We start from the raw sequence: 17123 nt of genomic DNA on the forward strand, positions 1-17123 counted from the left end.
CAGCAACACTACAGGCAGGATCGTCATCTTGACAGTTTGTACTCTCCCCCACCAAGACAAATGCAAAGGATTCCATTGCTCACACATTTCTGTGACCTTCAGCAATAAAGATCTTTCATCGTCTCTTCCAGCGTTTTTTGTATCCAAATACCTATTTTATTCCCTCTTCCTTCCAAAGAAAGGGGAATGAATCAAATAATCCTTTTGGACAATGTACATTTAGCGGAAGAACCTCTGATTTACTCTGCATCTTCTGCCTGGAAGCGATGAGTCGGGGCTGCAACAGCTGGAAAGCCCGAGCTGATATCTGTCCTGTCTGGACTTTTGCCATTGGAATTATTTAAAATATGCTGAGGCAACAGAGCTGCTTCAGGAACTTGGACTTCTGCCAGACTTATTTGATTTTGTTTTTCAATTTTTTCTCCCAGTTATGAATTATTTTAAATTTTATTCCATTGTTTTTACCTATATTATTTTATTAACTGAATTCTATTGTTTAAAGGTTCCTTCCTTCTATTCCTTTTTACATATTACTTTAATTAATTTAGCTATCATTTACATAGATGGTGCTCCTATCTGTAAAGTTAGGAATTTCTATTAAATATTCTGCATGCTTCTGTCCTCTCCACTCCTTTTTGCCCTCCATAGTCCTCCCTACCCTCTTCTAATCCCTTCCTCTGTAATGTCGCCTAGAGCTTTTATAGGTATGTGCGACGCACAAATGGAAGAAATAAAAATAATTAAATAAAGGGCTGGACGATCATATGGCCAGGGTGGCAGATCATTGCCTGATGTTGGTTGACAGCAGGCCCCTAGGGGATCAGATTGTAGTTTCTTTTCGGAGTCCTCAACGATGACTCCAGTTGTTTTCGCCGAGTGGAGTCCACTTGCAGGCACTAACAGCGTAGAAGTCCAACTGCAGGTGCTAGCAGCACATAGATTGGAAATGGGCAGGTTGACTTAGTCAGAAACGTCTAGACCCAGGGGAATGATCTTGGTCTTGAAGGGCTTATGACAGTGTATGTTGATGGGGGTGCCTGACATTCATTTTGAGGGCCTTTTCATATAATTGTACTTAGAGAAAGGGCTGTTGTACATTTTTCCCTTTTGGTCCATGGTGAACCAGGTCATTTGAAGAATAGCACTAGTTGTTTCAGATTGGGCGCATTGACTGTGGTACGTGGATATGGGTAGTCTAAAGAGGGACCAGTGTCTCTAACTGCCAAGGAATCCGACTCTGCACTTGCAGGGTCCTGGAATGCTTTAAGCTTCTGGTGTGGTTCTTGAGTGTGCATACGTAGCGCTGCTTGGAGGTGATTATTGCTACCCTCCTCACATCTAAGAAACCAGTGACTATCATGGTCTACACCAGGGGTGTCCAACCTTTTGGCTTCCCTGGGCCGCTTTGACCGAAAAAATGTTTCTGGGGCCACACAAATGCGCAAACGCTGCAGCAAGACAGAGGAGGTTGCCGGCAAGACGGTAAACACCCAGAGGCAGCAGAGAAAAACACAGCATCACCCTCAACCGGGGCCGCACAAAATACTTCACGGGGACGCAGGTTGGACACCCTTGGTCTACACTAAGGCATGAATTGTTTCGGCACTGGTGTGCTAAGGAGAATGTGGAGCCGATGAAGGTTCCAACGTCAGTGGTCCTAGTATTCTTACAGGATGGGGTTGAGAGGGTTTGGCTGTTGGTTCCCTCAAAGTACAAGTACAAGCAGGACTCTTGCATGTTATGGCTGGGCTCATATGTTACTGTGGATGGGCAGACTAGATTGGCCATTTGACATTTATCTGCTGTCATGTTTCTATGTTTCTACGGTAAGTAGAAAAGGTTCTTTACCTTCTCATCCAATTGTCACCAGATTTTTTAAAAGAGCATTGCGGCATCACCCTTTTCTGCGTTGGTCGTTCCTGACATGGAATCTTAACTTGGTATTGCAGGCTCTCAGTATGGCTCCGTCATCTTGGAGTGCATTCTCCAAACATCAGTTGGATGTGGCTGGCTGCATGAAAAGATGCTGTTATGGGAAAGTTGGTCCTGTATGGAGAGCTTTCTATGTCCCTCCCAGCATAAGGAATGCTTCGCTACATCCCACTAGTCCCTGGATTCATCTGATGATGATGCTAAGGAAGAAAATATTATGTCTTACCTGGTCAGTTTCTTTCCTTTAGATGCAACAGATGAATCCAGGATCCCACCCTACTGTTTCAGGTAAACCATTGATACAAATTGTGCAGAAAATATTTTTTTTTCTTGTATGTCAAGATTCATATGTTACATTGGAATCAGTTTTTTCTCTGTTCCATATGGGAAAGAAGTTTATAACAGTATTATTCGTACCAAAGCATGCAAAACTAATGCTAACTGACCAGGAGGCTTGCCAGCCAATAAAATAGAGTGCAAAATCTGAATTCTATCTCCACCTGCTGGTAGATGGGCAGAACCCATGCCAAGGTCGGCTTTGTATGCACTCCAGGTTGCCCAAAATTTGGTGGTCAGATCTCTTTAGATTAGGAAGAAGAGAACATGTGACAGAATATTATGTAAGTTTGTATTAGTTGAGGTTGAGGGATAGGATACATTATGAGTTATTGTTAATAGTTTACATGTGCCTACATAATTTGGTTCCCAAACATCTCCTCCAGAGTATTCTGCCATGCACTCCGCCTTGCTTGCTTCGGTCCGCAGAACACTTTGATCTGCAAGTTCCATCTGTAAAGAATCTGAGGTTAACATCTTCCAGAGATAGTATTTTCCATTGTATTGGACCCAGGGAATGGAATAACCTCTCTGAGTATATTTGCTAACAGCAGAATATACAAAATTGCAAGAGATTATTCAAAAGGCATCTGTTTTGTCAGATGAAATACAGCATCTGAGATTGAATGAATGAGGAAGAGTAGAGATTGATGATAGTAGGGTGCTGGTCACTGATGTATTTTATTGCCTGGACTGTTTTTCTTATTCTGTAGGTATGTTTGTCGTTGATTCAACTTGTCTGTTACATGTAATTTTATATTTTTGTATGTGAGTTTGTAATTCACCCTGGATCAGGGCGGGGGTATAAATAAATCAAACAAACAAACCCTCTAGTCTCTGGATTAATCTGCTACGTCTAAAGGAAAAAAATTATCAGGTAAGACAATTTTTTTTTCCATTTATGCTATGCTATGACCTGATCCCTCAGCGACAGGTTCAAATTGGGTAGCTACCAATAAAAATACAAACAATAACACATAACTGGGGGAGGGGGAACTTAACATAAGAATTGGCATACTGGGACAGACCAAAGGTCCATCAAGCCCAGTATCCTGTTTCCAACAGTGGCCATCTGAGGTCCCAACTATCTAGCTAGATCCTAAGTACACATGGGCTAGCTACCCCTATTGAAACGTTCTCACCTAATTGAAATTAAAATGTGACCAAGACAGCCAGACTACTACCATGGAGTCACATGTCCAATATACTGTAAAGTTATCAAGGTGATAATATCACCTGACTTTCTGCTGAAGCCCAACTTTCAAGACACATGGGCAATATTCTTAGAACTGGCTAAAGTGATAAAAGTATACTAGACTATAAAATATGTAGATCTCAACTTTTTTTCAGTCAGGACACTCCTTATGGATGATGCTTGCATATGTAAACCCTCATGGGTATGGTATGATACAGTATAGCAGTTTAAATGTAAACATGTTTTACATCCACAACCCTTACCCCCCCCCCCTTATGAACTGATTAATAGCAATATTTTTCTACTACCAGGGCTGTTAAATTCAAAATATGGAAAAAATATATATAACCTGTGTATTATGTAGAGAGCGGGTTGACAATGGACTGAAACTAGACATGTGCTTACTTCAATTTGCTTCTCATATACTTAAAGACAGTAATGCAATGCCTGCCTGCCTGCCTGTATCTACTATGGATATACTGTATGTTCTTTTGAAAGAATAAAACCCATGTCATTGGCAAACAAAAAATGAGCAGAAACACAATTTTGTGGGTTAAGAGTATGTACTCTTTAACAGTGTTGTTCCTATAATAAGATAATGGTGAAAAAAAAATCAAATCTTGGAAATGATACAGAAAATGGCTCCACTCTCTCATATTCGTTATTAACACTGGATAAATAAGATGTCTCAATTCATGCAGAATGGGTCATTAATGCTATTGTTTATTGAGAAACTAGCCCAAGGGCATTTCATGTAACTCTTTGGAGCAGTCCATGGACTGATTGATTCCACTGTCCTGAGATGATCAATTAGTTACATTTTGAAAGCTGTGATACCCATTTTAAAATGCAGCTGTCTATTAGAGCCATTCTTCAAGCCACTCTGCTCAGTAGTGAGTGTTGTCAGTAGGGAATGAGGCAATGATGTTTTCTTGGTCCTGCAAATAGACATGGAGCTGCTTAGGATTTCAACAAAGGTATCTCCTCAAGTAATATTGGTAAATTTGTCACTTAATTGCCTTTCTGCATCAACTCAAAGCCATGTATAATATTAAACATCTATTACATCAAAAATCAAAATATCTAGATAAGACTTTGGTGAGATCTCATTTAGAATATTATGTAAAATTCTGGAGGCCGCACCTTCAAAAAAGATATAAAAAGGATGGAGTCAGTCCAGAGGAAGGCTACTAAAATGGTATGTGGTCTTCATTATAAGGCATATGGGGACAGACTTAGAGATCTCAATCTTTATACTTTGGAGGAAAGGCGGGAGAGGGGAGATATGAAAGAGATGTTTAAATACCTATGTAATGTAAATGCGCATGAGTCGAGTCTCTTTCATTTGAAAGGAAACTCTGCAATGAGAGGGCATAGGATGAAGTTACAAGTTGATAGGCTCCAGAGTAATCTAAGGAAATACTTTTTTACAGAAAAGGTGGTAGATGCATGGAACAGAGGTGGTGGAGACAGAGACTGTGTCTGAATTCAAAAGGGCCTGGGATAGGCACATGGGATCTCTTGGAGAGGGAAAAAGATAATGGTTACTGCGGATGGGCAGACTAGATGGGCCATTTGGCCTTTATCTGCCATCATGTTTCTATGTAGATGTAATAGCTATGAATACCACCACATGCTTTGCTTTAAGGAAAATGTAAAAGGGGACATTGATCATTTACCCAAAAGAAGATAGAAAAAATCTAACTAAAAATACCCTATTGCTACTCTCAATTTACAATGTTTGAGGATAAGGGGCAAATTCAAAAGTTAGGCGCCTACCTCAATTACCACCTCCCCTCTTTACTAAAGCACAATAGTGGTTATTAGCGCAGGGAGCTGCGCTGAATGCTCCGTGCTGCTCCCAGTGCTCATTCAGCGTGGCTCCCTGCGCTAATAACTGCTATCGCGGTTTAGTAAAACAGGGGGGGGCCTAGTAAATTGACTTCAATTTAAGATTTTCATGTGTGGACCTGGCCGATAGTCCCTTCTTATTCAGGAAATTGAAGCTCTTCTTCAGCTAAATGCCATAGAAATATCTCCTTCCCAGAAAAATCAGGAGTTTTACTCCAGATATTTTCTAATTCTAAAGATGACAAATATTTAGTCAAATAAAAGTTTTGTATGCTATCTCTGGGGATTGTATACTCACTTTTAGGCTCAGGAAGACTGCGACATTTAACACGGAAACATCCACCTTCACAAATATTACTTCTCCAGAACTCTTTTGCTCCTTTAGTGCATTACGATACTCAAGAAAACAGAATTGAGGTGGGACTGGAACCAGTGAAGGCAGTGGCTACCTAGCATGTGTGACACCCAGGGCCCATCATTTTTTGCCCCCCCCCATCTGTACGAAAAACATGATTTTTTAGTAACAAGCCACATGTCACACATGAGTACCTAGGAAAAGGCAGCATCTTACATACTGCAGTGAGCAGTACAACAGCAATACACCCATTGTAAAACTAAACAAGCCAGACTAGTACAGATCAATCCTACACCGTCAATCCTAACAGAAAACTATGTCTTTCGAACACACAGAATACAGAAAACACCTTTGCCTAGTATGGAATGTCATCACAAACTAACCCCTCCCCCTTTTACAAAACTGTAGTGTAGATTTTAGCCACAGTGGTAACAGCTCTGACGCTCATAGAATTCTGAGCATCAGAGCTGCTACCACCACGGCTGGCGCTAAAAAAATGCTCCACAGTTTTGTAAAAGGGGGGATAAAATAGAAATACATAGACAAAGGTTAAATTGAACCAGCAAGAAGCTGGACTCTGCATACAATGCAACACCACAGAAACAGTGACACATGTCTCCTAAAGCAATAAATAAATAGAAAATTTTTGTTCTACCTTTGCCTTCTCTGGTTTCTGCTTTCCTCATCTTCTTGTTACTCTCTTCCTTCCATCCACTGTCTGCCATCTCTCTGCCCCTATATGGCATCTTCTCTCCTTCTTTGCCCCTTCCAGAAACTATATGCCTCCCCTTCCATCTCTCCTTTCACCCCCATTGGTCTGGTATCTGTCTTCTTTCCTTCCCCCCTGCTCTGGCATCTCTCTCTCCACTCCCTTCCTCCTGTTCTTCCTTCTCAATTTATTTTCTGCCTAAATTATTTTTTACTATTCAGTACTCTATTTCTCTTTTTCACTGTGTCTACCTATAGCTTGCCACCTCTTTCCCTCACCCTTTCCAGTAACTAACTTTATCCTCTTCCCTCAATCATGCATGTGCCCTTTTTTTCTTTCTCCTCCCCACTTCCTTCCAGCATCTCTGCTCTCCCTTTCCCTCACACTCCCATTCAGCAGCTGTCCCTCATCTCCCCCACACTTGCACTCAGTGTCTGGTTCCCTCTCTCTACCCCTTCCTTCCATCTACTGTTCACCCTCTATCTCGCCCCTTCCATTCACTGCCCTCTGTGCTCTTTCTATCCAGTGTCCACCCTCTCTCTCTCTCTCTTCCATATGGCATCTTCCCTCTTTCTATGCTCCTTCCATAAACTATCTATCACATGCCCCTTCTCTCCTTTGTACATGATTGATTTCAACTCTGTCACCTCTCCGTTTTTCTCTGTCACCACCCCCTCCCCTATGCTCTCGCATCTCTCTCTTCTCCTTTCTTTCCTTCCCACCCCACGGTCTGGCATCATCCCTTCCCTGATTTCCGGCATCTCTCTCCTTTCCTTTTCTTCCTTCTCTCCCTCCCCCTCCCTGCTCTGACATCTCCTCCTTCCTTTCCCCATTCCTTTCCCCTTGGTCTGGCATACCTTCCTCCTTCCCTCCATGCCCTGGCGTCTCTTCTTCCCTCCAAGCCCTGGCATCTCCTTTCATTCCCTCCAGTTGGGTACAGCAACACTCTCCCCAATTCTCTCCCCCTCTGCTCCCTTTCCTCCTTCTGTCACCCAAGGCCTTGTGTCCTGAACTTCATCAGGCAGCAGCAGCAGCATTCACAATTCACTGCTGTTGCTGGCTTCAGGCCTTCCTCTCTGTCGGGTCCTGTCTTCATGAAAACAGGAAGTTGGCAGGACCCGGCAGAGAGAAAGGCCTGAAGCCGGCAACAGCAGTGAATTGTAAACGCTGCTGCTGCCTGAAGAAGGTAATGGCGCCAGGCCTTGGAGCACCCGAGGCAGACCGCTTCTCCTCCCTCCCAGCTGAACCCTCGCTGACCCTCCTATATCTCCCCCCAAGCGAACCCTTCCGACCCTCCCAGCGACATGACCGAGCAGCAACCTTCCTCCAGTAGCATCGGCAGCTGCAGCACGCTAAACAGGCTGATTCACGGCTTTCTCCGGCCAGTGAAGCGTCACTGATGACGTCATCAGTGACGCGGCAGAATGACTCACCGGCAGGAGAGCCGCGAAGCAGCTTGTTTAGTGTGCTGTGGCTGCCGACGCTACTGGAGGGAGGTTTGCTGCTTGGTCATCTCGCTGGTCACCTTAAGTAAGGAAGGAGGGAGCGCGATAGGGACTGGGCCGGCTGTGCACCCCCCCCTAAGGCTGCACCCGGGGTGGACCGTCCCCCCCCCCTTGGTACGCCACTGAATGAAGGTAACTCAAGAGAGAAAGCACCCAAAAAGCACAAATAAAAAAAGTCCAAAATAGAAAACTATTGCTATTCCATCATCAGAGGCATTAACCTTGGAACACAGGGTAAGGAGATCAAAATAGTGAAATGCCTTCCAGGATCTTTAGCTACCAGGAGTACCAGGCAAATACTGGCTATAATTAAGGAAGAAACTAAGGATTCTAATACTGATGTTAATAGCTGATGTAATGTTATCCATCTGGGAACAAATGCTTTGGACAACAACTCCACACTTGCAGCACAGAAAGCTTTTCAGGAGCTTGGTGAGGGCTTGGAACCTTTGTAAAGACTGTAGCTTTTTCAGAAGTACTGAGAAGGGAGAGGAAAGAGTAAAAAAACACAGAGGACTTCAATAGGTGACTCAAAGCCTGGTGTCACCTAAGGTACATAGGTGGATGGGGAAATACATGGAAAGACAAGAGACTATATTGTAATGATGTGTTACATCTTACTATAGCAGGAAAAAGAATCCTTGCTGAGAAATTTAGACAATATATTTCTAGGCATTTAAACTAGAAGGTGAGGGTGACGAATGTATGAAATACAATTTTGGAGGCCACCCCCAGCAAAAGACAAGATGTGATGGTAGTAAAGATAGTGATGTAAACAATATTAGCAACTCACTTCTTAGCAATGTAACAAGAAGTGAAACTAAACACAAACCTATACAAAAAATTAGTTTACCGCTGAAAGATAGCTGGAAAGCAATAAGCACAAACACTCACATTCTGAGCAACAAAGTTCATAATCTGCAAGCCCTGATGTTAGCGGTAGACCTGGATCTTATTTCTATCACAAAGACATGGTTCAATGACTCACATAGATGGGATGCAAACATACCGGGAAAGAAGCCAAGAGAGGGTGGTAGACACCTGGAATGCGCTTCCAGAGAGTGTGATAGGACAGAGTACGGTTTTGGGGTTCAAGAAGGGATTAGATGATTTCCTGAAGGAAAAGGGGATAAAAGGGTATAGATAGAGGATTACTATACAGGTACTGGACCTGATGGGCCGCCGCATGAGCGGACTGCTGGGCATGATGGACCTCTGGTCTGACCCAGCAGAGGCATTACTTATGTTCTTATGTTCTTAAAGACTTGTTCAACAAATCTCTGGAGACGGGAGTGGTTCCTGGAGATTGGAGAAGATTAGATATGGTTCCTATTCACAAAAGTGGTCACAGAGATGAAGCGGGAAAGCCTCACTTCAGTTATTGGAAAAATAATGGAATGTTGCTGAAAGAAATGATAGTGAAATTCCTGGAATCTAATGGGTTGCAGGATCCGAGGCAACATGGTTTTACTAAGGGTAAATCATGCCAAATGAATCTGATTGAATTTTTTGTTTGGGTGACCAGAGAATTGGATCAAGGGCATATGATAGATGTCATTTACTTAGATTTCATCAAAGCCTTTGACACGGTCCCTTATAGGAGGCCCTTGAACATACTTGACTGGCTGAAATTAGGACCCAAAGTGGTGAACTGGATTAGAAACTGGTTGACAGATAGACGCCAGACGGTGGTGGTTAATGGAATTCGCTCTAATGAAAGGTGGGCAGTTGAGTCCCTCAAGGATTGGGGCTGGGGCCGATCCTTTTCAAAATGTTTGTGAGCGACATTGCCGAAGAGTTAGAAGGAAAGATTTACCTTTTTAGAAACATGACGGCAGATAAAGGTCAAATGGCCCATCTAGTCTGCCCATCCACAGTAACCATTATCTCTTTCTCTCTCTGAGAGATCCCACGTGCCTATCCCAGGCCCTCTTGAATTCAGACACAGTCTCTGTTTCCACCACCTCTTCTGGGAGACTGTTTCACGCATTTACCACGCTTTCCGTAAAAAAGTATTTCATCAGATTACTCCTGAGCCTATCACCTCTTAACTTCATCCTATGCCCTCTCATTCCAGAGTTTCCTTTCAAATGAAAGAGACTCAACTCATGCACATTTATATTACATAGGTATTTAAATGTCTCTATCATATCTCCCCTCTCATGCCTTTCCTCCAAAGTATGCAGATTGAGATCTTTAAGTCTGTCCCCATATGCCTTATCACGAAGATCAAACACCATTTTAGTAGCCTTTCTCTGGACCGACTCCATACTTTTTATATCTTTTTGAATGTGCGGCCTCCAGAATTGTACACAATATTCTAAATGAGGTCTCACCAGAGTCTTATACAGAGGCATCAATACCTCATTTTTCCTACTGGTCATACCTCTTCCTATGCAACCTAGCATCCTTCTAGCTTTCGCCGTCACCTTTTTAAGCTGTTTAGCCACCTTAAGATCATCACATACAATCACACCCATGTCCCGCTCTTCCGTCGTGCACATAAATTCTTCACCCCCTAAACTACCATTCCCTCTGGTTTTTGCAGCCCAAATGCATGATCTTGCATTTCTTAGCATTACATTTTAGCTGCCAAATTTCATACCATTCTTCAAGCTTCGCCAGGTCTTTCTTCATGTTAGTCACACCATCTGGCAGATGATACCAACATTTCTAACAGAGTAGATACCAAGATTTGTAACAGAGTAGACATAAAGGAGGGAGTGGAAAACATGAAAAAGGGTCTACAAAAGTTAGAGAAATAGTCTACTATCTGGCAACTAAAATTCAATGCAAAGAAGTGCAGAGTAATGCATTTGGGGATTAGAAATCAGAAGGAGCCTTATGTGCTGGGAGGTGAGAGGCTGATATGCACGGATGGGGGATAGGGACCTTAGGCTGATAGTATCCGAAGATCTAAAGGCAAAGAAACAGTATGACAAGGCAGTGGCTGTTGCCAGAAGGATGTTAGGCTGTATAGAGAGAGGTGTGATCAGTAAAAGAAAGAAGGTGTTGATGCCCCTGTACAGGTCGTTGGTGAGGCCCCACTTGGAATATTGTGTTCAATTTTGGAGACCATATCTGACAAAGGATATAAGAAGACTTGAAGCGGACCAGAGAAAGGCAACAAAACTGGTTTGCTCCAAAAGATTTATGAGGAGAGACTAGAAGCCCTGAATATGTATACTAGAGAATGACACGGTGACGGTTTACCCGCGGGCACCGCATTTAAGCCGCGGGTCACCGCCGAAAACGGGGAAGAAAACTAGCAGTCGCTGCGGTGACGGGGACAAGGCCATTCACCGACCGCGGAAACGGTGAACAGGTTTGTCCCCGCGGGCCAATGTACCCCCTTCTAGGAACCGCTATTTACCCGTGTTTCACCGTGCTCCTCATTTGTCAGATCAACCCTTCCTGCCAATCGCAGCAGAAGGGTACCCAACCCCTCCTGCCGGTCCTCCCAATGGCCTCCCCTAAGATCGCCGGCAGGAGGGTACCCAACCCCTCCTGCTGGACCCCCCCCCCAACGAACCCTCCCACCCCGGAACCCCCTTAGTCTTACTTTCCAAGTTGGACCGGACAGCTCCTCGCTCGTCTGGCCAGCAGGCCTGCCTCCGTCCAAATGGCCTCCCCTAAGATCGCCGGCAGGAGGGTACCCAATCCCTCCTGCTGGACCCCCCCCCCAACGAACCCTCCCACCCCGGAACCCCCTTAGTCTTACTTTCCAAGTTGGACCGGACAGCTCCTCGCTCGTCTGGCCAGCAGGCCTGCCTCCGTCCAAATGAGGCGGGCCCGCCCCTCCCCTCCCCTGCCTAACCCACAGGATCCTAGGGCCTGATTGGCCCAAGCACCTAAGGCCCCTCCTATAGCGGGAGTGGCTTTAGGTGCCTAGACCAATCAGGCCCTAGGATCCTGTGGGTTGGGCAGGGTAGGGGCGGGCCCGCCTCATTTGGACGGAGGCAAGCCTGCTGGCCATACGTGTGAGGAGCCGTCCGGTCCAACTTGGAAAGTAAGACTAAGGGGGTTCCGGGGTGGGAGGGGTCGTTGGGGGGGGGGTCCAGCAGGAGGGGTTGGGTACCCTCCTGCCGGCGATCTTAGGGGAGGCCATTGGGAGGACCGGCAGGAGGGGTTGGGTACCCTTCTGCTGCGATTGTCGGGAGGGCCGTTGGGGGGTCTACAGGAGGGGTTGGGTGCCCTCCTGCCGTGATCGCTGGGGGGAGGGGAGACTTGCAGCCGTAGCCGCGGTCACTATGCTAATCACGGCAGGGAGATCTTTGCCGCGATTAGGTACAGCGGCCGCGTCTAATTACCATATAGGCTAACATTGTAAGCATTTAAAGTACATGTCGTGTTTGTTTTTGCATTGCTAGCCCCAGGGGTGGTGGAAGGTTAGTGATTGAAAAACTGTATGAAAAATAACTATTTTAAATTTAGTGATCAAAATGTGTCAGTTTTGAGAATTTATATTAATTAATTTTTTCTCTGCGTGTTTTGTTTTTGTATAGTTATTAACTAATATTTAACTAAGTTTTAAAGTTTTAAAGAATGTTTCCTTTATACGTAAATAAAGAAAAGTGAATGGGATTGCAGTGGCGGTGACGGGGCAGTGAATGGGGTGGCAGTGGCGGTGACGGGGCGGTGAAGAGGATGGTGAGACGGGGACGGGGCGGTGACGGGGATGGTGAGACGGGGACGGGGCGGTGACGGGGATGGTGAGACGGGGACGGGGCGGTGACGGGGACCAATTTTTTCACCGTGTCATTCTCTAATGTATACCATAGAGGAAAGGAGGGACGGGGGCGATATAATTCAGAAGTCCAATACTTGGAAAGGTATTAACGTAGAATAAAATCTTTTCCAGAGAAAAAAAATGGTAAAAACCAGAGGGTATATTTTGAAGTTGAGGGGTGGTACTACTTCTCAAGAGTAGTGTTAGGAAATTCATCTTTACTGAGAGGGTGGTTGATGCCTGGAATGCACTCCTGGGGGAGGTAGTGGAGAGGAAAATGGTGATGGAGTTAAAAAAAAAAAAAAGCATGGGATGAACACAGAGAATCTCTAATCAGAAAATAACAGGCATATATTGAATAACTAAGGTCAGTAGTGGACAGACTTGCACAGTCTGTGTCTCGTATATGGCTATTCAGTTGAGGATGGGCTGGGGAGGCTTCAATGGCTGGGATGGTCAGTGGCAGTATCGTAGCCAATAAGTGAGCTTTGATGGAGACTCCAGTAGATGGAACCTAAGCACATTACCGGGCAGAGCTCTGGATTTCTGGCCTAGAAATATCTAATAAAAAGGACCATTTAAATTAAGTTATTAATTTATAGAGCATGCATGGTTGGACAGACTGGATGGACCATTGGAATCTGCTATCATTTACTATGTTACAATACGAAATGATTGGCTGTGCTCTCTAGTCTCAAAGAGGCCTACATACATACCCCATACATCCAAACCACAGAAAGTTAGCAGCATCAAAGTTCTGCCATTCAGCCTTGCTTCATCTCCAAGAGTATTCACAAAATGCCTAGTAGTAGCAGTAGTAGCAGCAATCCTGCATACCCATGGGTTTCAAGTGTTTCCTTATCTAAATGATTGGTTGATAAAAGCTGCATCGCCTCAAGATGTCCACTCAGCTACACATAATTCCACTCAGCTACATAATTCTTCTCCAGCTTCTGGGTTTTGAAGTCAATTTTCCAAAGTCTCATCTTCAACCCTCTCATGTGTTGGAGTTCATTGGAGCCGTGCTCAACATGACTCTTCTACGAGCATTCTTACCCCTTGCTTCAGCTTTACAGTAATGTGTTCTCTCTGCAGAACATCTCAGTGAGGCAAATAATATCTCTTATGGGTCACATTGCATCAACAGTTCATATAACTCCCTTCGCTCAACTTCAGCTCAGATCAGCTCAATGGAACCTGGCAACTCAGTAGTCTCAGGCCACGGATCCCTTATCCCAATGGATCAAAGCCTCTTCATCAATCTCTCCAATGGTGGTTGAAACCAATGAATCTCTCCAGAGGTTTGCTATTTCACATCCCTCCAAATCAGAGAGTACTCACGACAGAAGCATTCATGTATGCATGGGGAGCTCACCTAGACAGTCTCTGGACTCAGGGTATGTGGTCTGCTTATAAAAAAAACTCCTTGAACACATGCGCTTTTGTCAGTCGCACATTTGCTTTATCTTAGGTTAATGTGTAATACTTTTTTATTAGTTGGTAATTCACCTTAAAACAATGGCTTACTATTTTTAAGTGATGTTCTTCACATACTTGCTTTATAATGAGCTATGCAACATTATTTTTTAACACATCTAATGTGAATGTAATTATTTTTTTAAAGCATCCAATGTGAATGTAATTGCTTGTCCTGGATGATTTTAATGTCTATGCTTTTTCTTTATTTTTAACTGTTCACTGGTTATTTTAATTATTAAGTGCAATGTCCTTTTTATTGCTTGTCTATGTAATTGTAATTTGAGTGTGTCTTTTACACACATTGCTTCATTATTTGTTTTTTTGTCATAGATATTTTCTTTATGTATGTTTTATGATATTTTGTAGGCTCCCGAGGAAGGCTGATTAGGCCGAAACATGTGCGTGTCGAGCCATCGCACTTATTAGAGAGGTCTTGTATTAATAAAGTTTGCACATCAGTATTGTTGAACATCTCTACTGTTGTTTTTTGTCATGTTTGAAGTGTGAAGACATCTCTCCTATCTTGCTTTCATACTGCTTGAGAGAAAGCATTCTATATCAACCTGTTAGAGCTGCAGGCAATTCACAATACTCTCAAAACATTTCAGGATCATCTTTCCAACCAGGTCCTCCTTGTTCGAACAGACAATCAAGTGGCAATGTACTACATCAACATACAAGGGGAAATGGGCTCTCTTCGTCTTTGTCAAGAAGCTGTACCCATTTTGAATTGGGCAATTTCTCTAAATATATTTCTTAAGGTAATATATGTATAAGGGAAACAATGCCCTGGCTGACAAGCTCAGCAGATTTCTTCAGTCACATGAGTGGGCTCTCAACTCCAAAGTCTTGTTCCACATTGTCTCACTTTGGGGGACTCCTCAGATAGACCTGTTTGCATTTCCCCATAACCACAAGTTACCTCAATTCTGTTTCAGACAGTACTCTCCTCGTCACCTGGAACCAGTTGCATTTCTTCTGGACTGGTCACACATGTTCCTGTATGCATTTCTGCCAATCCCTCTAATTCTGAAGATGCTAGTTAAGCTAAATCAACAATCAGTCACCATGATTCTCATAGCTCTCGGTGGCCCGGACAACCTTGGTTCTCCCTTCTACTTCAGCTGAGTGTCAAGGATCCAGTTCTATTACAGCCCTTTCCTTCTCTACTCACTCAGTTCTCTTTTTCATCCCAATCTGCAATCTCTGCATCTAACAGCTTGGTACCTTTCAACCTAACTTCAGCAGATTTCAATCTTTCTGACTCAGTGACCAAGCCATTATAGCTGCTTCCAGAAAGCCTTCTACTCTGCAATGCTATTGACTCAAGTGGCCATGCTTATCTTCATGGTGTAAGCTCCATCACCTGGATTCCTCCACATCTATTTCTTCAGTATTGGACTACCTTCTCCACTAATCCAACTCTGGACTTAAAATCACTTCGGTAGTGCTTACCATGCCCCTTTCAACAATAAACCTTTAGCCACTCATCTGCTTGTTTCCCAGTTTATGAAAGGACTATATGCTGAAGAATTTGCCATGTGAATCCATCGTGAAACGGAAGACTTAGAAGCCAACTTCACCCAGCATCTGGTATTTATATGGACAAAAAGATGATCAGACAACCAAAACTCATTTATCACCTCCTTTTTCTTTGCACCAAAATGTGGGCAATTGAACTTCTTGATTTACATGGAAGGCTGAAAACACTTTTGGCAGAAAAGAAGGTACTGTGCACAGTGACAACCTAGTTTCTGTAAATCTGAGGAAAGGCTCTCTGCAGGACAAAGCCTGCAGCTCTGACTTCTCACTGAAGTGATAGCGACCAGGAACACCATCTTAACTGTATGATATATAAGTGATGCCCCCTGCAAAGGCTCATACGAAGCCTCACTGAAAGCCTGCAACACAATATTGAGGGGTTCCATGCCAGGAGTGGTTGGCGCACTGGAGGCTGCAGCTGCTTTGCCCCCTTCAAAAATCTGGAGATGTCCGGATGCAATGCCAAGGATTCTTTCTCCATGCGCACTCTAAAACAAGAAAGGCCTGATACTTACACTTTAAAAGAGCCAGCCACCAGGCCCTTTTCTAGTCCATCCTGGAAGAATGTGAGCACCATGAGATAAGGAGACCTGAAAGTGCTTCACATTCCAGTAAGCACACCAGCTCTGAAACATCTTCCAAGCTTTTGCATAAACAGCGACTGTCGCTGGTTTCTTAGACTGAATCAGAGTAGCTATGACCACCCCCAAGTAGCCCTTTTGCACCAAGGCTGCGCGCTCAAGAGCCATGCTGTAAGCCCAAAGCATTCTGGATCCTTTAGATCAACGACCCTGTGAGAGAAGAGCCGGATAAAGTGGCAGTTTGAGACAATTGTATCTCTGCAATCCTACCAGATCCACATACCATGGCCGATGTGGCCAATCTGGAGCCATCAGGATTATCAACTCTGGATGGGTCACTATTCAGTGAAGAGCTCAGCTTATCCATGGAAGAAACATGTACAACAGCCTTGTTTCTGACCAAGGCTCTACCAAAATGTCCATGCTGACACTTTTCCGTGCTTGAATCTTTGGCTGAAGAACCAAGAGACTTTCTTGTTTGATGCCAACACCATCAGGCGAAATGTTGGATGCCCCCAGTGACTCACAATGTTGTTGAAGGCTTACTGGGACAGAGACCACTCCCCCAAGTCTAGGGTCTGCTGGCTAAGATAGTCAGCCTGTATGAAGTCCACTCCTGCCACATGCGCCGCTGAGGTGGACTTCTGGCCATCAAAACAACAACTGAGCTTCCAGTTTCAATGAAGCACTATTGGAGCCCTCCTGTCTGTTGACAAAAGCTACTTCCGTGGCATTGTCTGAAAAGACCCTGACTGCTTTGCCTTTGAGAGAGCTTTGCAACATCTTCAATGCAGAGCAAATGACCCGCAGCTCTATTTTCTCTGCAAGGGTGACCATTGACCCTGAATTGGATGATCCTTGTAATGACCTCCCATCAAAGGCTGGCATCTATCAGCAGGATCATCCAAG

At 44.1% G+C, this 17123-nt stretch overlaps 1 protein-coding gene across 3 annotated transcripts in view; it reads right to left on the minus strand.

Annotated features, from left to right (window-relative positions):
- Positions 1–4025: 4025 nt before the first annotated feature.
- The window catches only part of MAMDC4 (MAM domain containing 4), a 343940-nt gene continuing 330842 nt past the window's right edge, over positions 4026–17123 (minus strand). For all 3 annotated transcript variants that reach the window (XM_033959811.1, XM_033959812.1, XM_033959813.1), the window contains one exon: positions 4026–4401. In XM_033959811.1, coding sequence (XP_033815702.1) covers positions 4351–4401 — 51 coding nt within the window. In that variant the 3' untranslated portion in view covers positions 4026–4350. The remainder of the gene's footprint in view (positions 4402–17123) is intronic.

This window comes from Geotrypetes seraphini, chromosome 10 (genome assembly GCF_902459505.1).
Source record: "Geotrypetes seraphini chromosome 10, aGeoSer1.1, whole genome shotgun sequence".
In the NCBI taxonomy this organism is placed as follows: domain Eukaryota; kingdom Metazoa; phylum Chordata; class Amphibia; order Gymnophiona; family Dermophiidae; genus Geotrypetes; species Geotrypetes seraphini.